A 24,242-nucleotide genomic window follows, 5' to 3' on the forward strand; every position below is an offset into this window, starting at 1 on the left:
ACACCCTTTCTGAGTTGGCTTCTGAAACATCCTGGCAAATGCCTCATGTGTCCTGTCTTTCCATCTACGGCCACCTCTGGATAGAATCTTAGAATTGGAAGGGGCCCCCAGGGGTCATCCAGCCCAACCCTGTGCAACGCAGGAATCGCACCTCAAGCACCATTGACAGGTGTCCGTCCAGCGTCTCTTCAAAAACCTCCAAGGTCGTCTGTTTCAATGTCAAACAGCTCTTGCAATCAGAAAGTCCTTCCTCGTGTTTCATAGTCATCTCCTTTCTTGTTGTTTGAAGCCATGGGTTCGAGTCCTGCCCTCCAGAGCAGCAGAAAACAAGCTTGTTCCCTCTTCTCCTATTTCCTCCCAGTCTCCTCTTCTCCAGGCTAAACATCCCCAGATCCTTCAACTGTTCCTCACCAGGTTTGGTTTCCACACCCTTGATCCTGTTGGGCTCCCTTCTCTGCACACCTTCCAGCTTGTCCGTATCCTCCTTAAATTGGGGCCCCCAGAACTGGACACAGGATTCCAGAAGCCCGGGTCTTTTCTTGTTTGCAGTGGAATAATTTTGCAGTGGTGTAGCGTGGGTTGTCAGCACCCGGGGCAAGGCAAGTAATTTGCGCCCCCTAACCCGTGGATTTGCGCCCCCTAACCCATGGATTTGCCCTAACCCCAGATGTTGCGCCCGGTGCAGCCCGCACCCCCTGCACCCCCCATGCTACGCCACTGTAATTTTGAACCCTGGTTCATGAGTCGGGAGCGGGATTGCTGCTGCCTCGTTCATTTCTCACTTTATTCATTTCACAAAATCTTTATACGCCGCTTGATTGTAATAAAAGAAAAGGAGACTCGGAGAGGTTTGCAAAAAGAGATAAAACGAGGAAATCGAGAGAGAGAAATTCACGTCTGCGCTTTAAAAGGTACAAAAGATGAAAGCGCAGAAACTAGTTTACACTCGCCTCAGTTTTCTAAGCAACTGGGGGCAGGCTCGTCTGTTAGCAGGTGCTGGAAATGCAGGAACGCACCTGCTGGATCTCAAGAGGCAGGGAGTTCCTCAGGGCAGCCACTGCCACACGAAACCCCAGTTGCCGGGAGCCCTTTTGGAGGCGAGGCGACCAGAGGAGGACGCCATAATCTGGTGCTGGCAGACTTCTGTTCAGTTCCTCTCCCAAGGGAAGTCCCAGTGTTGTCTTTCCCTTGGGGAGGGCGCTGGAAGGGGAGGCGGGCGGTGGGGGCTCAGGAAACCACAGAGGGTCTTCCGCTGCTCAGGGCGCAGGAGATTGGGCTGTGGGTTCGAGTCAGGGTGCCAGAGAGCGAGAGAGCGAGCAAGGCGTTGAGTGGGACCAGGAGAAGCAGAGGAGGAAGGTAAGATTCAGGGTGTGTGAAAGACATTTATTTTTTTGCAGAGGGGAGGGAGTTCTGCTGGAAGACCCCACGGTCTGCTCTTGCCAACCCGGCCGGAAAAGCATCGGGCAAGCTTTTGGGTGTAACAGGATTCCTTGTCAGGCTGGAACGAGAAGGGGAAACCATGTTCTTAGCTGTGGCGAGAAAGCTTGTGGTTCGCTCCCTGGAAAATGGGGTGCTTGTTCTGCAGTCAGGATTGATTGATTGATTGATTGATTGATTGATTAATTACCCAGCCTTCATCCTAAGGCCCCAGGACAGGCTGCAGCATCAAAACACAATATAATTAAAAACGACTTTAAGTAACTGACCCACCACAGAAGTAAGGCAGGTTGTAAAAAATAGCCCTCGAGTGTCAAAAGAAGTCAAGCCAGAGAATGAGAGTCTTCGGCAAAGCGCCGCTCCTTAGGCAGGGAGTTCCACAGGTCAGGGGCCGCCACAGAGAAGGCAGGCCTCTCCCCCTGGGATGTCACCCCCCACCAAGGCTCCAAGGATAGAGGGAATCTCGAAGGGCCCCCTCTGCTCACCTCAGCACCTGAGAGGGTCTGGAGAGAGTGAGGGGGGTCTTTCAGGTGTTTGGGGGTTTGAATATTTCAGGGCTTGGAACCTCAGTGTGAGCACCTTGAACTGGGCCCGGAAATGAAACGGGCGACCAGCGCAGCTGTTTTGGAACAGAGGTGAAGGTAGAATTGCAGCCCTGGAAAGGCACCCGAGGGTCATCTAGTCCAACCCGCGGAGATGCAGGAACTTGAACTGAAGCATCCATGACAGATGGGCCCCCAATGGTCAGGGATGATGGGAGTTGTAGTCTAGCAAGAGCGGGAGGAGGGGCGCAAGTTTCCCACCCCTCCTGGGGCACAAGAGATTCGTTAAATCCACTTTTGTCTCTCCTTGCCAGAAGAGGCGGCTCGCTTCCCCCTTTGTCCCAGGGCAGGGAGTCCCCTTATTCCAGCTGTTGCGTTTCAAGCTTCCTGGGGCTTCCCACTGGAATTAAGAGGCAAGACCAGGAGCCTGAAGACGCGCCCCCCCCGCCTCCCCAGGAGGCCAGCCTGTGTTTCTGGGTCGCCCCCAGAGGCACCGCAAAGCCATTTTCCTCGGGGTTTCTGCTTGGAAGGTCGCAATCCAGCCGAGCTGAATTTGGGGCGCATCTGGACATTTGAGGTTTCCTCCAGATTGGCGAACAGCATCAGCCCAAAGGAAAGTGTTTGCGTGCGTGAGAGAGAGAGAGATCGACAAGCAAACCCCCCTAACTCGGAATCGCTTGCAGAAATGTTTGGTTGCATAGCAGGGGGCTAGACTAGATGTCCCTTGAGGGTCCCTTCAAATTCCGTGGTGTGGTGGAATATAGTTCCCTCCATTGCCTGTTGGGAAACCTTCTCTGAGACAGAATGCAGTTGGCTCGGGGGCTCTTAGGACCCCTGCTACCCCTGCTCTGACGTCAGAGGCCCTTCTCCCTGGCCTGCCCCTCGGGACCCCCGGGTGGGCAAGTCCTGGCTGGGCGGGGGACACGGCAGTGATGCTTCTGCAGCTGCTTGCAGGAAGCCCCAGAGACGAACCCCCCCCCCCATAAAAAAAGGTCAGGGAGGAGCGCACGCCTCTCTCAGCATGCAGAAGGAAAGCTGGCTTGGCTTCCCAAGGAGAAGGAACAGTATTCTGCACGTGCTCAGAGACAACCCTGTTCTTTGCTCGGCCTTTTCCAGCCTCGAGGCGACGCGCTCAAGCTCAGCAGACGCGGCACCTCCGCGCCCTTTCCCTCTGCCATCCCAGACGGGCTTGAAGAGGGTTCCCACCTCATCCTCGGGACCGTGGGTGCGCGCCATCCTAACGCAGAGGGGCGGCGTCACCTGCACATGGCTGCACGTAGTGTGCGCGATGTCACACGCACCATGTGCAGCAGGCATGTATCCGTGGCATCGCAGGTCCGTGTTGCAGCGGCCAGCGGTGGCAGTTCCTCTTGCCCCCCTCTCTGCAGCCAGCGAGACCCCCTTCTCTTTGGGGAGGGACTCGGGGACGGAGAGACTCTGCCTCTGTGTCCGAGCCCCCCACGGAAAGGGGGCCTCGCGGGCTGGCTGCGGACGGGGGAGCTGAACTGTTTCTCTTGGAGGCAAGACCACCAGCTTTGCCCACTGACTTTGTGGGTGCCCGCCCCCCAATTATATTATTCTGGGCGCCCAAGCCCCCCATGGGTTGGCTCCTCTGTGACTGACTGCCCTGCTATCTCCCCAGCGATGCTGCCTTGCGCCCTGCGCGCCCTTCTGGCGACCCTGGTGGCCGCGGCCGGAGCCCCCGACGCCGCGCCGCCCTGCGAGTCCGAGATGAACAAGATCAAGGACCTGCTGCAGGTGAGCTGCGTGGGGCAGGGGCTGAGCAGCGTCCCCGCCGCGCTGCCCACGGACACGGGCATCTTGCTGCTGGGCTCCAACCGCCTGAGCCGCGTCTCGCTGGCCTCCTTCCAGCACCTGAGCGCGCTGGTGGAGCTCGACCTGTCCAACAACAGCCTGAGCGCCCTGGACACCGGCGGCGCCTCGCTGCCCGGCCTCCAGCAGCTCGACCTGTCGCACAACGACCTGCAGAGCCTGCCCGCCTTGTGGGGGATGCCCGCGCTGAAGCGCCTGGCGCTGGCGCACAACGCGCTCTCGCGGCTGCCGGCGGGGGGATTCCGCGCCCTGCGCGCCCTGGAGGATCTGGAGCTGCAGGGCAACGGGATCCGGGATCTGCCCGAGGGAGCCTTCGAGGGGCTGCAGAAGCTGAGGGACGTGGACCTGGCCGACAACCTGCTGGAGGAGCTGCCCGGGGGGCTGCTGGCCGGGCTGGGCAACCTCGAGATCCTGCGCCTGGAGAGGAACCGGCTGCAGAGGGTGCCCGACGGCTTCTTCCCCGAGGAGAACTACTTCGCCTACCTGTACCTGGCGGAGAACCCCTGGGTGTGCGACTGCGCGCTGGTCTACCTGCGCGACTACATCCTGGACTACGAGACCAGCGTGTATACTCGCGTGCAAGGCCCCGGGAAGGAGATCACCGAGAACAAGCCCGAGAGCGTGGAGTGCCAGGCGCCCGCGCCCGAGAAGGGGCGCCCCGTCATGCACTTCCAGGCGCACTGCGAGGGGCCCGAGGGAGACAGCGACGGGGGCCAAGGGGAAGGGGGCGCCGCCACCACTGAGCCCCACGCCACTGCCCACACGACACTGGTCTCCAGCACCGCCGCGCCGGCCACGCGTGTCCGCACCCCACCCTCCACTGCAGCGCCGACCACGCGTGTCCGCACCCCACCCTCCACCGCCGCGCCGACCACGCGTGTCCGCACCCCACCCTCCACCGCCGCGCCGACCACGCGTGTCCGCACCCCACCCTCCACTGCAGCGCCGACCACGCATGTCCGCACCCCACCCTCCACTGCAGCACCGACCACGCGTGTCCGCACCCCACCCTCCACCGCCGCGCCGACCACGCGTGTCCGCACCCCACCCTCCACTGCAGCGCCGGCCACGCGTGTCCGCACCCCACCCTCCACTGCAGCGCCGGCCACGCGTGTCCGCACCCCACCCTCCACCGCCGACCACGCGTGTATTTGTCTATGCTAATCTCATACTGAGTCTTGCCCTGCAATGTCTGCTTATGCTAATCTGGTACCAAGGACTTGTCTGGCATGTTTGCCAAGGTTAACCCCTCCCCTTTTGTGACATGTCAATGATGCTGTACAAACTGTATTCTGGGATACAGTGGGAAAGTTTTAAAAGTCCTTGTCACCCCATCCTCGGGGTTCAAATTTGCTCTTTGAACCTGCTGCGCAATAAACTTTGGTCTACAGCTATTTGCTCCGGTTCGCTGGACTCCTTTCTTTATTCTGCAGGGACCCGCGGGCTCTGCTCTGCTCTGCTGGGGGACTGAGCAGCCTCGCACCCAGATTTTTCCATAACATGATGGAAGAATAGTAGCCCTGGAAAGGCACCCGAGGGTCATCTAGTCCAACCCCCTTTGATGCAGGAACTTGAACTGAAGCATCCAGGACAGATGGGGCCCCAATGGTCAGGGATGATGGGAGCTGTAGTCTAGCAAGAGCGGGAGGAGGGGCGCAAGTTTCCCACCCCTCCTGGGGCAGAAGAGATTCGTTAAATCCACTTTTGTCTCTCCTCACCAGAAGATGCGGCTCGCTTCCCCCTTAGTCCCAGGGCAGGGAGTCCCCTTACTTACTCTGGCCTTGGGTTTCAAGCTTTCTGGGGCTTCCCACTGGAATTAAGAGGCAAGCCCAGGAGCCTGAAGACGCCCCCCCACCTCCCCAGGGGGCCAGCCTGTGTTTCTGGGTCACCCCCAGAGGCACCGCAAAGCCATTTCCCGTAGGGTTTCTGCTTGGAAGGTCGCAATCCAGCTGAGCTGTCATTTGGGCCGCATCTGGACGCTTGAGGTTCCATCCAGTTTGGCGAACAGCATCAGCCCAAAGGAAAGTGTTTGCGTGTGTGAGAGGGAGAGAGATCAACAAGCAAACCACCCTAACTCGGAATCGCTTGCAAACTGGTATTCGACATCCTCCTTCATTTGAAAATAAAAACAGATTATCTCATGTTCATGGAATGAACTGCAGCCGCAGGATTTGAAAGATGATTGTAGCAAGGGGCAACCCCTTACCGGAGCAGAGGTGTTTAGAAAATAATCACATGTCACACACCAATTAAATACGAAGCTGCAAGGAAACTAACAGAATATGAAAAGATGGCAATAAGAGATAGCATGACGACTAAAGGGATCAATTCCCCTTTCATACAAATGTCCAGAACAATTGTGGAAGGAAGTTTGTCAAAGAGGTGTCTCCGATTACAGCTCAGGCAATCCAAATAACCCAAATAACTTTAGCCTTACTTAATTGATATACTTCAGAACTGTACTGTTTGCGGACATTCCCACCACATATGTTTGTATGTACCTATAAACTGACATCCTCTCCCAACATAACAGGACATCATTGGGCTTCATATCTGATAGGCGCCTCAGTGTTAAAACATCCACACGGACCAGCAGCGAGTCCCACTCCCAAGGAGAAGAGATTAGTCTCTGTGGATGTTGCGTTGGCCTGTTTGATGGCCTTGGATTTGGACTCAGAGGCTGAACCTGAAGAATCCCAGCCTGCACAGGATTCCCCGCCTCCAGAACCAGCTGAGCCGGGGCTGGGGCCTGAGCCTGAAGGGTCCTCCCCTGTGCTGGGTCCTCAGGTGCAGGCACCAGCTGAGTCTGCTCTGGCTCCGGAGGTGATGGAGGACCCATTGCCTGCAGGTGCTCCACTCTCAGCTCCGTCAGAGGAAGCGGAGGTTGCCTCTGGGTCCGGTAACCCTCCAGCCTCTCCCGAGCTGCAGAGGCTCAGGGGCAGAGAGGCGGAGGGAACTAAGTTCCTGCAGGAGGAGTGCTCGCCTCCAGGCCAGGAGAGGCGAGTCACCTGAGGATCGGGGCCGCCCTATGCCTCGGGGCAGATAAAAGCCGGCCAGCCCCAGTCCCAAGTTGCGGGAGCAACATTGTTGGTTGCTAGCTCCTGCCTGAACCCTGTCCTGCCTTTCTGCCAGAGCTCCTGACCCCACCCAACTCCCCGCCTTGGACCCAGCTTCAGCTTTGACGGACAGCCTCCATACCGCACCCTCGACCTCGACCTCGGACTGGACTCGGACCTCGCCTCTCGGTTAGCCCCCGGGACCAGCACAGCCTGTAGGAAACTGGGAGGTGGCAATGCGAAGAACCTCACAATGGCCAGAACCAGCCCAGGCCCAGCCACTGGGATGGCTGTGAACATTGCAACGCTTTTTAGGATGTGTTCTGTAGACCGAGGCCAAAACTGTCTCTCCCAACCTGGATCCCGGCCCTCTCCTCATAGAGTTGGGTCCCCATGAGTCATCTAGATCAACCCCCTGCAAGGCAGGAATCTCCTTGTTTGGTCTGTCCCTTGTGACCGGTCCCAATCCTCTTTTGTTCACACTCTGCAATGCAACCATCACAGCTCAAAAAATAAAACCTGTGACTCACAGTCGTCCCACCCACAGGGAAGATTTTCCTGCAACACCCATTTGGCATCTTCCTTCAGGTTCCAGGGAGGCGTCCCGCCCCAGGGTGGTGGCCTTGAAGCTTCGCCCTTCAGCGCTGCCTCTGAGCTCCTTCCCTCCCCTTTGGCCTTGCAGAGGGGGCAAAGGTGGGAGACCTTGAGCAAATGATTGAGCAAAGAGGATCCTGCGGACTTGACGCAATGGCGTCCTGGCCTCCTGGGCCAGAGAGCCTTTCGTAACGGCACAGCTGGAGAAAAGCAACGCTGCCTTCGCGAGATGCTTTATCCTTTTACCCCTGAAGGGTGAAGGAGGACGGGGGCTGAGAGAGAGGAAGCAGGGGCTGGAGAGAGGAGATGCACCCTCCCAAAAGAGCCCTGGGGGACCAGGCCCATCATTCTCCCAGCCCCGCGTCCTGTTCTCACAGAAGCCAGCCAGATGCCTCAATGGGGAATCCGAAAGCTGGATCCACACACAAGAGCAAAACACTCCTTTTCCAGCAACTGGGATTCAAAATCATCACTGCCTCTGACTGTGGAGACAGAGCAACAGCCATCCTGGTTTCTGAACGTCTCGGAAGTTGAACGCTTCAGTTTCCGAAGGCCGAAAACCTGGAAGCAACTGCTTCGGTTTTCGAACACTTTTCAGAAGTTGAACGTTCCACGTGGCTTCCGTGTTGAGTTTTCTGTAAGTAAATTCTTCCGGAAGCAAACGTTTCAGTTTTCTAAATTTTTGGAAGTCGAACGTTCTTCCGGAACGGATTACGTCCGGAAACCAAGGTACCACTGTACTGTAAAGGTAAAGGGACCCCTGACCGTTAGGTCCAGTCGCGGACGACTCTGGGGTTGCGGCGCTCATCTCGCTTTATTGGCCAAGGGAGCCGGCGTACAGCTTCCGGGTCATGTGGCCAGCATGACTAAGCCGCTTCTGGCGAACCAGAGCAGCGCACGGAAACGCCATTTACCTTCCCGCCAGAGCGGTACCTATTTATCTACTTGCACTTTGAGGTGCTTTTGAACTGCTAGGTTGGCAGGAGCAGGGACCGAGCAACGGGAGCTCACCCCGTCGTGGGGATTTGAACCGCCGACCTTCCGATCCGCAAGCCCTAGGCTCTGTGGTTTAACCCACAGCGCCACCCGCATCCCTCCCAATGTACTGTATTCCATCGCATAATAGTCACAGCCCCCCCATTTTTTGGTCCTTAAAACTGGTCCCAAAGCATTCGCTGCGTTAAGAGTTGCAGGGTTTTCTCCACACACCTTTTCAGCGCCAGTCGAATGTGCAAGGGGAGCAGGCGGCCGAGCGAAGCTGCCGTGAACGACGTAAATGTGTTTGTTAGTAAAAAACCTTTTTCTCGCATAATAGTCGCACACCCCTTTTGGGGAAAGAAAAATCAGCATCAAAAATGTGACCGTTATGCAGTGAAATACGGTAGCCAAAGACAGCCCTCTTCTCCTTGGTCCAATCTTCTTTCAAAGCCACCTGGCTGCCTCTGGCTCCTGTGGCAAGGAGTTCCGCAGTTCAACTATCTGGACTTCCACTTATCGGTCTCAAATCTCCCAGCGTTCAGCTGGGTGCCCAACCAAGAGCACACACCCCCTCAGACTCCGCAGAAGGACGTCACAGCAGAAACAAAAAGTTTTTAAGACCATGATTGGTTTTTACTAAGTCGAAAGCAAAGTTGGGGATGGGGACGGCGGAACCGTCACTGGCCACATGGCCACAACCCAGGCGGCAGTTCGGTTGCAGGGAGGGAAAGGGAACGTCCCACCGGCGGCCCCCGGCATAGAACTCCCCCCTCCCCAGCAATAAATAATTTTAAATGCATTTTAACCCCCCCAAAAAAAACACAGCGTTCTCCAACATCTGCCCACAGTGCAACAGGAGGGGAGGAACCCTGCCTCATGATTGGCTAGATGTGTGTGTGTGAGAGAGAGAGATGGGGACAGCAGGCCTAGACAGACTCTGAAAAAATGAATTTTTTAGGGGTTGGGCGAGGGAGAAGGCAGGCACCCCCTCCCTCCCCACAGGTAAGGGGCTCTCGGAAGGTGCGCTCATGGCACTTGAGAAAGGGGAGCTCCAGGAGTCGAGGGGGGTCTCTCCTTCGCTCCCCCAAACTCAGGCACTGAGGAAGAACTGCTTGTAGAACTTGTTCATCTGTTCCAGGAAGATGAAGGTGAGGACGGTGTGGGGCCCCAGGCGGGCGTAGTAGGGGGTGAAGCCTTTCCACAGGCTGAAGAAGCCCTCGTAGCGGATCACTTTCACCAGCACGTCCTGCAAGGCAAAGGGAGGCGGGGTCAGGGGCAGCGATGGTACAGTGGTTAGAGCTAGGGGAGCAGCGCGAAGGAAGCTCACTTGAGGGCCGGGGAATCACTCTCTCCACCTGACCCACCTCACAGGGTGGTGGTTGTTTTGGGGATTAAATGAGGTGGGGAGAGGTGGTATTTGACTCCTAGTAAGTTAGCAAAGGGATGCGGGTGGCGCTGTGGTTTAAACCACAGAGCCTAGGGCTTGCCGCTCAGAAGGTCGGTGGTCTGAATCCCCGCGACGGGGTGAGCTCCTGTTCCTCGGTCCCTGCTCCTGCCCACCTAGCAGTTCGAAAGCACGTCAAAGTGCAAGTGGATAAATAGGTACCACTCCGGCGGGAAGGTAAACGGTGTTTCCGTGCGCTGCTCTGGTTCGCCAGAAGCGGCTTAGTCATGCTGGCCACATGACCCGGAAGCTGTACGCCGGCTCCCTCGGCCAATAAAGCGAGATGAGCGCCACAAGCCCAGAGTCGGCCACGACTGGACCTAATGGTCAGGGGTCCCTTTACCTTTACGTAAGTTAGCAAAAATGTATAGGACAAGTTCAAATATCTGCTGGAAACGTAAAGAAAGGGAAGGTACCTTTTTATCACATGTGGTGGAACTATAACATAACAAAAGCTTTCTGGCAGATGATGTATAATGAAATGAAGAAAATGTTTAAAATAACTTTTGTTAAAAAACCTGAAGCTTTTCTATTAGGTATTGTAGGTACCGACATCCCAAAGGATCAGAAAAGACTTTTTATGTATGGAACAACAGCAGCACGGATGCTACTAGCCCAGAGATGGGAAGAAGGCAAAGTCTCTACCAGAGAGGAATGGCAAATGAAGCTGTTGGACTATGCCGAAATGGCAAAACTGACCGGAAAGCTCAGGAAACAAGAGGACAAAAACTTTATAAAAAAGAATGGGGGGAAATTGTAATTTATTTAGGAGAGCACTGCAAGCAGATGAAAACATTAGCAGGGTTTTAATCTCAGTTGTAATGCAACCAACAATATGTCTAATATGGATGGATACAAAATATAGATTATGGGATAATATGCAGTTTTCAAGGTTGACAATAGGACCCATGGTGGGGGAAGTCTCGAGATTCAGAGTAATCTCTATATAAGGATATGCATCTGGATTGTTATAAGTTTATATTTGTAAAATCAAATGGAAATGATTTCAAAAACAAAAAAATGAATGAGGTGGGGAGAGCCAGGTGAGGATGCCCTCTTGGACCCCATGGGGAGAGAAAGGTGGGGTGCAAATGTGATAAGAAGGAAGGGGAAGGCGGAACAGGCTGGCTTCAGGGTGGGAGCAAAAGAGCTTCCCTCCACGGAGGCCAACAAGCAGGAACCCGAGGGATTAGCTGGGGTTGGACTGGATGACCTCTGGAGGCAAGAAGAGGATGGTGCAAAGAGAAACAAAATGAAGGAGTCTTAAGATTGTTTGGGAAGGAATCAGGGAAGAAGATGGGGACTGGGAGAGCTGGGGCAAGGCAACTGACCTACTAGGAGAGTCGCTCGGCTCCCCAGGCCTGACCTGTTTTTTTCTTTCCATAAAGAGAATTTCACCAGCCCTCTGTGATTTATTGCTTTATTGCTGGCAGCGGGGAGGTGGGTGTCTGGTGGGCAGATATAACAGTGGGAGGACAGGGGAGGCCTGAGGGGGTCACCAGCCCCCGTGCAAACCTGGCTCTCCAAGAAGGGAAAGAGCGACCAGCCGCTTGGACTTTGGCCCCTTCTCTCCTCCGGCAAAACAAGACGCACCGGAAGCCGACGGGGCAAAGTCCAGGGCAAAGGGAGATCTGTTTTGTACCTGCCAAGCAGCCCCTCCGAATCGGCTGCAGGGAGAAGCAAAACGCCTCTCCAAGGGCAAGAGAAGGGAGGCCGGCACTGACCCCCACCGCTGGCGGAGGAGCGAAGAACAGAAGTGAAACCCTGCAGGATCCGCCCATTGGTCCACCCAGCCCAGCGTCTGGTTCCCACTGTGGCTGACCAGATGCCCCCTAGGGAAATCCAGAAGCAGGACCCAAGTGCAAGAGCAACCCTCTCCCCTCCTGCCCATGGACTGTCTGGCCAGAGTGGTGCATGCTCTGGTTATCTCCTGCTTGGATTACTGCCATGCGCTCTACGTGGGGCTACCTTTGAAGGTGACCCGGAAACTGCAATTAATCCAGAATATGGCAGCTGGACTGGGGACTGGGAGACCACATAACACCGGTCTTGAAAGACCTACACTGGCTCCCAGGACATTTCTGAGCACAATTCAAAGTGTTGGTGCTGACCTTGAAAGCCATAAACGGCCTCAAAGGCCCAGTAGACCTGAAGGAGCGTCTCCACCCCCATCGTTCAGCCCGGACACTGAGGTCCAGCTCCGAGGGCCTTCTGGCGGTTCCCTCGCTGCGAGAAGTGAGGTTACAGGGAACCAGGCAGAGGGCCTTCTTGGTGGTGGCACCCGCCCTGTAGAACGCCCTCCCGCCAGATGTCAAGGAAATAAACACCTACTTGATTTTTAGAAGGCAGCCCTGTTTAGGGAAGCTTTTAATGTTTGATGTTTTATTGTGTGGCTGGGGAAACCTAGCCAGATGGGTGGGATATGTATGTAAAGGCAAAGGGACCCCTGACCATTAGGTCCAGTCATGGCCGACTCTGGGGTTGCGGTGCTCATCTCGCTTTATTGGCCGAGGGAACCAGCGTACAGCTTCCGGGTCATGTGGCCAGCATGACTAAGCCGCTTCTGGCGAACCACAGCAGCGCACGGAAATGCTGTTTACCTTCCCGCCAGAGTGGTACCTATTTATCTACTTGCACTTTGACGTGCTTTCGAACCGCTAGGTTGGCAGGAGCAGGGACCGAGCAACGGGAGCTCACCCCGTCACGGGGATTCGAACCGCCGACCTTCTGATCGGCAAGCCCTAGGCTCTGTGGTTTAACCCACAGTGGCACCCACGTCCCTTGGGTATGTATGTATGTATGTACGTATGTATAAATAAATAATTATTATTTCCAGCAAATTGCGTTCAGAAACATTGCTGGCTCCAGCTGTGAAGGGAGAGCAAGGGTTAGGAGCTCTCCGTGTTTTTCTACCCAGGCGCACAAGCAAGGGAGGGAATACCGTGGGCTCCGTGATCCGTCTCCAGAGCCCTTGGCTGGGAGGGCAAAGTCCTCCTCCGAAGGGAGAGGGGCCAGGGGTCCAAAGTCTCCCCCCCCCCCTTCCAGGAGAGAAGGAGCAGAAAGCAGCTTCCCGCTGCCAGCCAGGGAGAGAGGTGGCCCTTTGAACTGCAGGCTCTGGGCTTGGTTCTGGTGTGGGGCATGAGGCAAGCTGTGGGGAGAGGAGGGGGGGGTGAGAGTGTGAACCCAGCCTCCCCACTTCCCCAACAACTGCAAGGCATCCTGAGCAGCCCACTCCAGTCCATTCCAGCTGCTGATAATAATAATTTATTATTTATACCCTGCCCATCTGGCTGGGCTTCCCCAGCCACTCTGGGCGGCTTCCAAAAAAATTTTAAAATACTGTAATACATCAAACATTAAAAGCTTCCCTAAACAGGGCTGCCTTCAGATGTCTTCTAAAAGTCTGGTAGTTGTTGATCTCTTTGACACCAACACTTTGAATTGTGCTCGGAAATGTACTGGGAGCCAATGCAGATCTCTCAGAACCGGTGTTATGTGGTCTCGACGGCTGCTCCCAGTCACCAGTCTGGCTGCCACGTTCTGGATTAGTTGTAGTTTCCGGGTCACCTTCAAAGGTAGCCCCACGTAGAGCGCATGGCAGTAGTCCAAGCAGGAGATAACTAGAGCATGCACCACTCTGGCAAGTCAGTCTGCGGGCAGGGAGGGTCTCATCCCGCGTACCAAATGGAGCTGCCCTGGACACAGAACTGACCTGTGCCTCCATGGACAGCGGTGAGTCTAGAATGACTCCCAGGCTGCGCACCTGGTCCTTCAGGGGCACTGTTGCCCCATTCAGGACCAGGGAGTCCCCCACACCCTCCCGCCCCCTGTCCCCCAAAAACAGTACTTTTGTCTTGCCAGGATTCAACCTCAATCTGTTAGCCGCCATCCATCCTCCAACCGCCTCCAGACAGCTCTGCTGAGCAGTTGCTCGCTGCCAAACTGACGTTGCACATCCTTGAGGACTAGAAACCTCTTTCCCCCCAATGCCAAACCCCATGGGGGCTTCCATGCTTCCCTGACTGGGGTGGGGAAGAGAGGCTGGATCCCCCCCAAAAGAGCCCGGCCCACACTCACCAGCCCGTTACGGTATTCCGGCTTCCCGTCAATCATCCGCATGTTCTGGATCCTGGAGGGAGAAATGCAAAAAAAAAGAGAAGGGGGTAGATGCACACCTTCTGCTGCTGAATCCGCTTCCGGCCAGTGCGGAACAGTTGTGGGTGTGTTGGACTAGGAGCTGGGAGAGGCTGGGGTTCGAATCCTCCACTCAGGCATGGAGCTCGCTTGGGTATGACCTTGGGGGGTCAGCCACTGACGTCTCTCAACCTGGCCTACCACACAAGGTCGTTGTGGGTATTAAACAAGGAATCAGCTTGAGCTCCTTGGAGGAAAAGGCGGTTTAAACGCCATAGATAAATTAGGAACAAATTGCCTGTTTGGCACCTGCCTCTTGCAATATTTCTCTTCTTGCCTTTTGTCTCCCTACCCTGTACCTGATCGGGCTCAATTGTTCCGTTTCTCTTGAAATTGAAATTTGGGGATGTTCTTCTTGTTATGCATTTAATAAGGTCCACAAATGACAACATTTTGGAGGTCCCGAGCCTCAAGGAGGTTAGATTGGTCTCAACTAAGGCCAGGGCCTTTTCAGTACTGGTCGGGCCCGACTTGGTGGGACGCTCTGTCCCAAGAGACTAGGGCCCTGCGGGATTTCACATCTTTCCGCAGGGCCTGCAAGACAGAGCTGTTCCGCCTGGCCTTTGGTTTGGACTTCTTCTGACCCTTATGTTTCCCTCCCCTTATGGCTACTTTTAAATGAGGCTGCATATTAAATTGCATTTTAACCTGTATTTTAAATCGGTTTCCCCCCCCCCCCATTATGTTTTTACTGTAATTTTACTGGTGTTAGCCGCCCTGAGCCCGGCTTTGGCTGGGGAGCGCGGGATATAAATAAAATATAAATAAATAAAATTATTATTATTATTATTATTATTATTATTATTATTATTTCTACTACTACTACTTTAGTATTATTATTTTTTACAAAGAAGAGGGTCAATCCCAGGCTGCTCTCTCCCTCCCTGACCTCATTACCCACCCCCAAAGGCTGCTCTTCCTTCCTCCCCCCGCCCCCAGCAGACCCAAGACCCACTTCCTGCCCTCCTGGACCCTGACCTGGTCTTGGCAATATCCACCGGCATGGAGGCTGCAGTCGTCACCAACCCACTGATCATGCTGGCACAGAAGTGGCACAAGATGTTGTCCCGGAAGTAACCTGCAGACAAGGCGGGGGAAGGAAGTTTCGGATGCTGATGCTGCTATCGCCTTTGGGACCCCTGAACACACACCCCCGGGAGTCCTCAAGCCCTACAGGAAAGAGGGCGGCAGAGCTTGCAGGGGCCTGACTGGGCTGGCCAAGAGGACAGAGACCCCTCCAGGCCTTCCTCGCCCCTCCGCCCCCAACTGGGACGCCGCTTACCCGAATCAAGGAGGAACTGCTTGGACTGGGAATAGGAGGCCAGCTGGGCTGCGTTGACGACGACGGCTCTGGCCATGGTGGGGACGCAGCCCTGTGGGATGGAGGAGAAAAGCCATTAGGGGTTGGGGGCACCAGAAGCTCCCCTCAAGGAGGGGAGAGGGGCTCTCGCCTCACAGTGGAGCAGCTGCTCAGATCAGCGGCCACGAAGGGCAGAGGGAAGACCAGCCAGACCACTGGGTCCGTCTAGATCAGTGCTGTCTACACTGACCAGCCGGGACGCGTGTGGTGCTGTGAGTTAAACCACAGAGCCTCGGGCTTGCCATTCACAAGGTCGGTGGTTCGAATCCCTGCGACGGGGTGAGCTCCCGTTGCTCGGTCCCTGCTCCTGCCAACCTAGCAGTTTGAAAGCACATCAAAGTGCAAGTAGATAAATAGGTACCACTCCGGCGGGAAGGTAAACGGTGTTTCCATGCGCTGCTCTGGTTCGCCAGAAGCGGCTTTGTCATGCTGGCCACATGACCCAGAAGCTGTATGCTGGCTCCCTCGGCCAATAAAGTGAGATGAGCGCCGCAACCCCAGAATCGGCCATGACTGGACCTCATGGTCAGGGGTCCCTTTACCTTTTTACAGTGATCAGCAGCAGTAGAGGCTCTCCAGGGTTTCAGGGAATAAACATCTCAGTCAGCAGGCGCCATTAAGAGATTGAACCCGGAGCCGGCTGAGCTGTGGCTCTTCGCCTCCTGGGTTGGCAGCCCCGAGAAGGGGCAAAAGGTGGAGGCTGGGTGGCTGAGGCCATCCTTGTGTCCAGGGCCAGGCCAGAGGGATGGGAACCCAGAACGGAGTCTAAGGTGCCGCAGGACCCTCTTCGATGGTTTATCTTTTTGCAGAGAGTCTAGCCTGGCTGCAGCGACCTCAAACCCGCCCAGACCCCCAGAGATGCTCTCTTAAAATGGACGCTGGAGATCAGCGGGAGGAAACCCCTTGCCCTGGCAGAGGTTTGGCTCTGTTTCATCCAGAGGCACAAAACACAGATCTGTGTTTTGGGGCGAGGAGAGCACCGGCTGGCTTAGCAGAGCCCAGAATTAAGGTGAGAGCGAGCTGTTTTTCCAGGCCTGACAGGGAGATCCCCTTCCTTATTTCGCCCCCAAGAAAGTTCAAAGAAGGGCACATAGCTAAGGGAGAAATACACTTGGGAAACGCAATGGGGGAGACGAGAGGAGGAGAGGCAGCAAGAACAGCCCCCTCCCGATACGGCGGAACCTCGGAAGTCAAACATAATCCGTTCCAGAAGGACGTTCGACTTCCGAAATGCTTGAATTCCGAGGCTTCTTTGGCAGCGAGGCTTTTTGGAGAGCAGAAGCCGTGTCGGACGTTCGGGTTCCGAGGAACGTTCGAAAACCGGAACATTTGCTTCCAGGTTTTCGATGTTCAGGAGCCGAAACGTTCGGAAACGGAGCGGTTCAAGAACAGAGGTCGCCCTGTACCTGGCCAAGGCAGGTGAGTCAGCAAGGGAAGTCGCATTTCAAGAGTGGTTTAATACAGAAAGCAGGGTTTCCTTTCCATTCCGTTATCGGCATCAGATAGCCAGGCAAAAAGAGGAATTCTCAAGCTCGCCTCTGTGCGTACTCGCAAATGAACGGGAGCCCATTTCCTCTGCTGTAATAAACTCATTAAATGGCAGAAGAGACCTGACCCTCCTCGTTGGGTGAAACCTGAGCAACCGTGAGGGCAGAGTCAAAACTTTCCCCCTGAGCCCACCCCTCTTCCTAAAGGGCCGTACCCTCCAGAGCGTGGGAACCCCCTCCTCGCGGGTTATCCGCAGAAGCGCGTTGAAGACGTTTGTGTAGCCCCTCCTTTGGTCAGGAGGCAACCTGGAACAGAGGAAAAAAGAAGAGAGAAGACATGAGAAAGAGAGAGAGGAACAGGCCCAGATCTTCCCAAACAGAACCAGTCTGCATTTTTGGCATTCCTTTATCACATGAACGGCCGAGGAGCCTTCGTTTCCAAGACGAGCCGGCCAAATCCGGGACCGGACTCGATCCTCAGATAACATTCTTTGCTTGGAAACAGCTGGACTGTTTCCAGCTTTCTTAGGGCAAAATCCTTGAAATCAGCACACAGACAATAACCCTCTTCAAATGCCAAAAGTGTTTTCTTCCAAATTGCTGGAGGGACTGCAGAAAACCTGGCACGTTAGTGGCAGGAAAGTAAGTCGCTGCAAGGTTTCAGGGATCCGGTTTCAAGAGAAACGATAAATATTACTAAAGGAGTTACCGCTTGCTACCCAAAATTAAAGTTGCTGAGTATTTTTGGTGATACCAATGTGGATATATTGTCCAAAGAATTGGTCTCCTATTCTTGACAGCACAAATTATAGTTGCAACTCAAAGGGAAACAGCCCCAAATATTACACCGGAAGCTTGGTGCTATAAAGAAGAAATTTACAGATAAAGATACAAGGATCAAAACCTCCAGACACTTTCAATGTGATTTGGCATTCTTTTAGGACCTAAAGAGCAAAACCATCGTCGGAACCCTGGCACCTGTCTCTGGAGCAAGACTGGATGGGAGAACGCCGACAGTCTTTACTCGGACTCTGGTTATTTCAACCCTGAATTCATTCTCCCTGCCAGTCTTCTATGTTTGTTTCTTATCTTTCAATGTTCTAACCGTTCTCTCTTGTTTTATGTACGAAATAAAAATTATCTGCCCAAACAGAAAAGAGAACCGGTCTGCATTTCGTCGCCAGCACAAGGCCAAAAATGATGGAGGCGGCACCCACTTCTGGCACAGGGGTGCCCCTGCCCCCTGCCAATGCACCACGGGTCTTCCCCACCCACCTGCCGTCGGCCGTCATGCGGATGAGCGCCACCTGGGCAGCCCCTGGCCCCTTGAGAATCATTGGCGCCCGCCGTCATCCCGATCACAGCCTTCATGAAGAAGTTGGGGGGCGTCCCGTCGGAGGAGGTGAGCTTCTCAAAGAGGATGTGTAGATGCCCAGCCGGGTGGTGGTGTAGGTGGCCTGGCGCAGGAGGCCGGCGGACAGCCTGCCAAGAGAGAGGGGGCATGCGGGGGGAACCCCCAGACTGAGAACCAGAGCCAGAGGAGCCCCTCCTGCCACCCAAAGCCACACACGCCTCTCGCTGGCACTGAAGGGGTTTGCGGCTGCAGCGCTTCGAGTCTTCCAGGCTGCGCATTTGAGCCATGTTCACACTCGGGGTCAACTTGAACAAATAATAATGATGATAGCAATTTTAGTGTTTATATGCTGCTCATCTGAAGGTGTTGCCCCACTCTGGGCAGTTATTAAAACAAGATAAAACCTCAAACATTAAAAAACTACCCTATAAAGGGCTGCCTTCAGGAGTCTTCTAAAAGTCATAGTTTTATCTGTTTGATGTCTGACCGGAGGGCGTTCCGCCGGGGGGGGGGTGCAGCTACTGAGGAGGTTGTGGGGCTACACACCACCCAAATAAACAGGGCAGTTGGGCAGCTTAGCCCCCAAGTGGAAACCAGGCCCTCAATACATCCTGCCAGGGACAGCCTTCAAACGTCTCTTCCTTCTGCCCCCACAGAGGAGAGGGAGGGAAAGGAGGAAGGAAGGAAGAAAGGGATGGAGGGAGGGAGGAGGGAGGGAGGGAGGGAGGGAGGGAGGGGAAGGAAAGGAAAGGAAAGGAAAGGAAAGGAAAGGAAAGGAAAGGAAAGGAAAGGAAAGGAAAGGAGGAAGGAAGGAAGGAAGGAAGGAAGGAAGGAAGGAAGGAAGGAAGGGGAAAGGAAAGGAGGAAGGAAGGGGAGGGGAGGGGAAGGGAGGGAGGAAGGAAGGAAGGGAAAGGAGGAAGGGAGGAAGGAAAGGAAAGGAGGAAGGAAGGAAGGAAGGAGAGGGGAAGGGAAGGGGAAGGGGAAGGGAGGAAGGAAGGAAGGAAGGAAGGAAGGAAGGAAGGAAGGAAGGAAGGAAGGAAAGGAAAGGAAAGGAGGAAGGAAGGAAGGGGCTAGTGATATATAAACTTAATAAACAATAATAAAAATCACCTTTTCTGCAGCCAAGTGCCCCTGCCATACTCCTCTCTCTCTCTCTCTCTCTCTCTCTCTCTCTCTCTCTCTCTCTCTCCTCTCACACACACACAACACACACACACACACACACACCAGGCCCCCCAAGGCCCCTGCTCCCCTTGGGAAAACTTACCCGGTGTAGATGCCCCGCACACCCTCCTTGCGGAGGATGCTCCCCACGGCATGGAAGCTGGTCTTGTACTCCTTCGTCTTGGCGCCTTCGCCGCTCAGCTGCATCCGGTTCTTCACCAGGTCCAGGGGCTGCACAAAGACAGTGGCCGCCATGCTGGGTGGGGGGCAGAGAGAAGGGGCAAGAGGTCACTTGAGGGCTGGGGGAGAACAGGGAGAAGCGGCAGAATGGGCTAGAGAGGGAGGACCCCCTCCTGCAACCCTGACCCAGATATCTCCGATTACGGTCCTATACATTTTGAGGATGGCCAACGGAGTTTTCCCCTGGAATGAAGTTCCTCCTTTTTCCTTCCTCGCTTGCAAGACACTCTAACCTGCTCCTCCAAGCTGCTTCCTTCCTACGCTCCAAGAAGCTGGACTCAGGGGGAGTCACGGATCGCTCTCTCCACCTCCATGAACTTGTCTCATCCTTCTTTAAAGCTGTCCCTGCCTCCTGCAGCAGAGAGTTCCGCAGTTTCACGATCAGTTAGAAGGACTTTCTGTTCTCTGCCCTGAATCTTCCAAAGATCAGCTTCGCTGGATGCGAGTGGCGCTGTGGGTTAAACCACAGAGCCTAGGACTTGCCGATCAGAAGGTTGGCGGTTCGAATCCCCGCGACGGGATGAGCTCCCGTTGCTCAGTCCCTGCTCCTGCCAACCTAGCAGTTCGAAAGCACCTCAAAGTGCAAGTAGATAAATAGGTACCACTCCGGCGGGAAGGTAAATGGCATTTCCGTGCGCTGCTCTGGTTCGCCAGAAGCGGCTTAGTCATGCTGATCACATGACCCGGAAGCTGTATGCCGGCCAATAAAGCGAGATGAGCACCGCAACCCCAGAGTCAGGGTCATGGGTCCCTTTACCTTTAAGGCATAATCAGGTATCCTGGCAGACAGGAGAGAAGCAACACTTTCAAATTTCTGCTGGAGACTGCCTCCTTCTGCAATGTATGTTTGGGGGGTGGTCCTGGGCCCCAGGGTGGGCAATTTCAGAAGCCTCTATAGGGGCTTGTGCACCATTGTCTCTCCTACCTCCTTGCAAGCAGAGGAGGGAACTCTGTTGCAACAGAAAAATCAAGATCTGCCTTGCTTTCTCTGGATCTTGCCTCCATCCATTCATCTCTGACTGATCATGGACTTAGGGAACTCAGTCCCTTGGGGAGCTGAACAGCAAAAGCAAAACCCACTATTTTTTCTGTAGCAACTTTTCTCCCAAACAACGCAGACTTTCCTCCTAAGGGAGCCACCCCTCTCCGCAGAGCGCACAGGAAATATTTCCCTTGTTCTACTCAGGATTCAGTGAGAGCTGGACCATCAAGAAGGCTGATCTCCGAAGAATTGATGCTTTTGAATTCTGGTGCTGGAGGAGACTCTGGAGAGTCCCATGGACTGCAAGAAGATCAGACCTCTCCATTCTTAAGGAAATCAGCCCTGAGTGCTGATTTCAGATCGTGAAACTGAGGCTCCAGTACTTTGGTCACCTCATGAGAAGAGAAGACTCCCTGGAAAAGACCCTGATGTTGGGAAAGATGGAGGGCACAAGGAGAAGGGGACGACAGAGGATGAGATGGTGGGACAGTGATCTCGAAGCTACCAGCATGAGTTTGACCCAACTGCGGGAGGCAGTGGAAGACAGGAGGGCCTGGCGTGCTCTGGTCCAGGGGGTCACGAAGAGGCAGACATGACTAAATGACTGAACAACAACAACTCAGGATTCAAATCCTGAAGCACTCCCCCTCTGTCCCACTTCAGATCCTTCCAGAAACCTAAGTAAGCCAGATTCCCTCTGTGTCCCTCTCCGCAAGGCAGCCTAAATCTGCTTCACACACCCCCCAGTTACATAACAGGCTTTATTTAGGGAGGGTGGCAAGGAAAGCACCCCAGGAGACAGAGGAGACCGTTCCCCCCGAAACCTTCCTCCCTAATCCTCTCTTTGCCACACCTCTTCCTGCTCTCCCCAGCTGTTCCCCCGTGAGACACCCCGAAATTTGACCGGAGGGGAGCCAGAGCAGTTGGCATTCCATCGCCCCTTCCCCTGATGCGGTTTAATCCCTCGCTTGGCGCTTAAGCGGATTAGCAGTTCTGGCAGCACAAAAAGCACCGCTCCAATCACAGAGAGCAGCTCAGCCCTGGATCACTGAATTGTAGAATCATCGCCGGATGACCGTGGAATCATCTAGTCCAGTGGTTCTCAACCTGGGGGTCCCCAGATGTTGTTGGACTACAACTCCCATCATCCATTGTTAACTAGGGATGATGGGAGTCGTAGTCCAACAACATCTGGGGACTCACAGGTTGAGAACCCCCTACAATGCACAAATCGCAGCTAAAGGATCCCTGGCAGTGTAGAAGCTTAGCTCCATAGGCAGAGCGTGACACTCTTAATCTCAGGGTTGCGGGTTCGAGAGCCACGTTGGGCGAAAGGATTCCTGCTCAGGGTTGGAGCACATGACCCTCATGAACCCTTCCAACTCTATAATTCTGTGAGCGGATGGCCTCTCTTTGAAAACAGCAAAGCAGCGTCCACCACCTTCCAAAGTCCATCGATTCCAGTGTTGAACAGCTCTTGCTGCCAGAAAGTTCTTCCTGATGTTGAGTCGGGATCTCCTTTCTCGTAACTCAAAGCCGTGGGTTCGAGTCCTACCCTCTGGAGCAGCAGAAAACAAGCTTGCTCCGTCTTCAGATATTCGAAGATGGCTCTCATCTCCCCTCTCAGTCTCCTCTTTCCTGTGTTAAACTTACCAAGCTCCTTCAACCGCTCCTCATCAGGCTTGGTTCCCAGACCCTTGATCATTTTGGTCTCCCTCCTCTGCACACCTGCCGGCTGGTCAACATCCTTCTTAAATTGTGGTGCCCAGAATTGGACACAGGACTCCAGGTGTGGTCTGACCAAGTCAGAATAGAGTGCGACTATTCCCTCAATCTGGACTCTTCTGAGGATGCAGCCTAGAATTGCATTAGCCTTTTTTGCTGCTGCATCACGCTGCCGGCTCACGTTTAGCTTGAGGTCCACCAAGACTCCCCCCCCCAATCCTTTTCACATGAGCTGCTGGCAAGTCAGGTGTCCCCCATCTTGAAGGAGGTGATAGACCCCCCCCCAAGCCAGAGCAGCAACACCCAGCACCTAGAGCCCCCTGTAATTGTGCATATCTCACTCATATTCCCCGTTTAAGCATTTAACCTCTCTCCATGGGGAGTTGCTGCACCAGAGAATTTGAGCTCCTCTTTTCCAGCAACCTCCTTTTGCAGCTTGGGATTCTTCAGCTCTGATTCCAGCATCGCATGGGGCTGACCCTCGGAGGATGCCTTCCAGCCCTACAGTCCTATAGGACTCCTCGCTTAGCCAGCCTCATCCGCTCTTGCACCACGACCCGAGTCCCTGCGACTTCCCTTGGTCCGGACACTAGACTTCGGAGGACGCCGCCTCGAACAGCGTTCGCCTTTTTTGCTGCCGCAGCACACAGTGGTCTCAGGTTCGGCTTGTGGCTCCCCGAGACCTCCCCCTTGACTCTTTCCCTACGTGCTGCTGCCGCCATCCCATAGTTGTGCACCTGCTTCACCCTGCCTCAGTGCGGACCCCCAAGCAGATCCTTTCTCTTCATTGTGGTGCCAGTTGCCTGGAGGGTCAAAGGATGGGAGAAGGAGTGCCTTTGGGGCTGGGGGAGCCTCCATTGCCCATCAGCCCTTGCGGCAGATTTTTTAAAAAACCAGGTGCCTCGTACTACAACTCCCAGCAGGTGGGAACTGTAGCACGAGGTGCCTGCAGGGCCCCAGGTGGGCGGAGCCTGGGCCTTTGGGTCTGGGGGAGAAGAGACCCCCATTACCCATGAGCCTTTGCAGCAGATTAAAAAACACCTGTTTCCCTCCCAGGTGCCTCGTACTACAATTCCCAGCAGGTGGGAACTCCCAGAGCCCCAGGTGGGCGGAGCCTGGGCCCTTGGGTCTGGGGTGGGGGGGGAGAAGAGACCCCCATTACCCATGAGCCTTTGCGGCAGATTAAAAAAAACACCTGTTTCCCTCCCAGGTGCCTCGTACTACAACTCCCAGCAGGTGGGAACTGTAGCACGAGGTGCCTGCAGGGCCCCAGGCGGGCCTTTGGGTCAGGGGGGGAGAAGAGACCCCCATTACCCGTGAGCCCTTGCGGCCGCAGGCGGGTGCGCGCGCAGCCGGGCCTGGGGGGGGGGGCCGGGAGGCGGCTCTTACCCGGCGAGGCCCCCGAAGAGGAACTTGACGGACTTGGGCGACGTTTTGGGCTTGCCGGGTCCCGACGCCGCCATGACGGCTCCGCTCGCGCCGGGACCAAGGTGACTCCGGCGGGCGAGAGCGAGGGGAGCGCCAGGGAGCCAATGGCTGCGCGCCGAGAGGGGCTTCCGGGGCGGGACTTCCGTCTGGGAAGAGGAGGAGGAGAAGATGGGTAGAAGGAGGCGCCTGCGCAGTAGGCCTCGCGAAGCCGCCGGGAGGGTGGGCAAAAGGAGGGCAACGCGCTGGGCCAATCGGAGCCTTCCTTGGCTCCCACTGGGGAGGAGGCCCCTGCGGGACTACAGCTCCCATCAGCCCCCGCGGCAGGCGCGCAGGCGCAGCTCGGAAGATGGGCGGCGAACTTTGGCTGAGCCGGGCGAATGAATTGACCCGGTTTAGTCCGTGTCAAGAATGGCGAAAGAAGCGA

General features: G+C 55.2%; 2 protein-coding genes across 2 annotated transcripts; one reads left to right on the forward strand and one right to left on the reverse strand.

Moving 5' to 3' along the window:
* The first annotated feature begins 1,013 nt into the window (after window positions 1-1,013).
* GP1BA (glycoprotein Ib platelet subunit alpha) lies at window positions 1,014-5,190 on the forward strand. Its single transcript, XM_083581993.1, has 2 exons — window positions 1,014-1,356; window positions 3,622-5,190. The coding sequence occupies exon 2, from the start codon at window positions 3,624-3,626 to the stop codon at window positions 4,974-4,976; it is 1,353 nt and encodes a 450-aa protein (XP_083438119.1). The 5' UTR covers window positions 1,014-1,356; window positions 3,622-3,623; the 3' UTR covers window positions 4,977-5,190.
* Window positions 5,191-9,051: 3,861 nt separating this feature from the next.
* Window positions 9,052-23,940, reverse strand: SLC25A11 (solute carrier family 25 member 11). Its single transcript, XM_083581172.1, is given in 10 exon segments — window positions 9,052-9,686; window positions 13,962-14,013; window positions 15,057-15,156; window positions 15,361-15,451; window positions 17,141-17,231; window positions 18,201-18,241; window positions 18,243-18,346; window positions 18,349-18,407; window positions 19,547-19,699; window positions 23,780-23,940. Coding segments are annotated over 10 exon segments (921 nt in total). The 5' UTR covers window positions 23,854-23,940; the 3' UTR covers window positions 9,052-9,530.
* Between the last annotated feature and the right edge of the window lie 302 nt (window positions 23,941-24,242).

The sequence above is a fragment of the Podarcis filfolensis genome (genome assembly GCF_964270895.1).
Source record: "Podarcis filfolensis genome assembly, chromosome: 13".
In the NCBI taxonomy this organism is placed as follows: Eukaryota; Metazoa; Chordata; class Lepidosauria; order Squamata; family Lacertidae; genus Podarcis; species Podarcis filfolensis.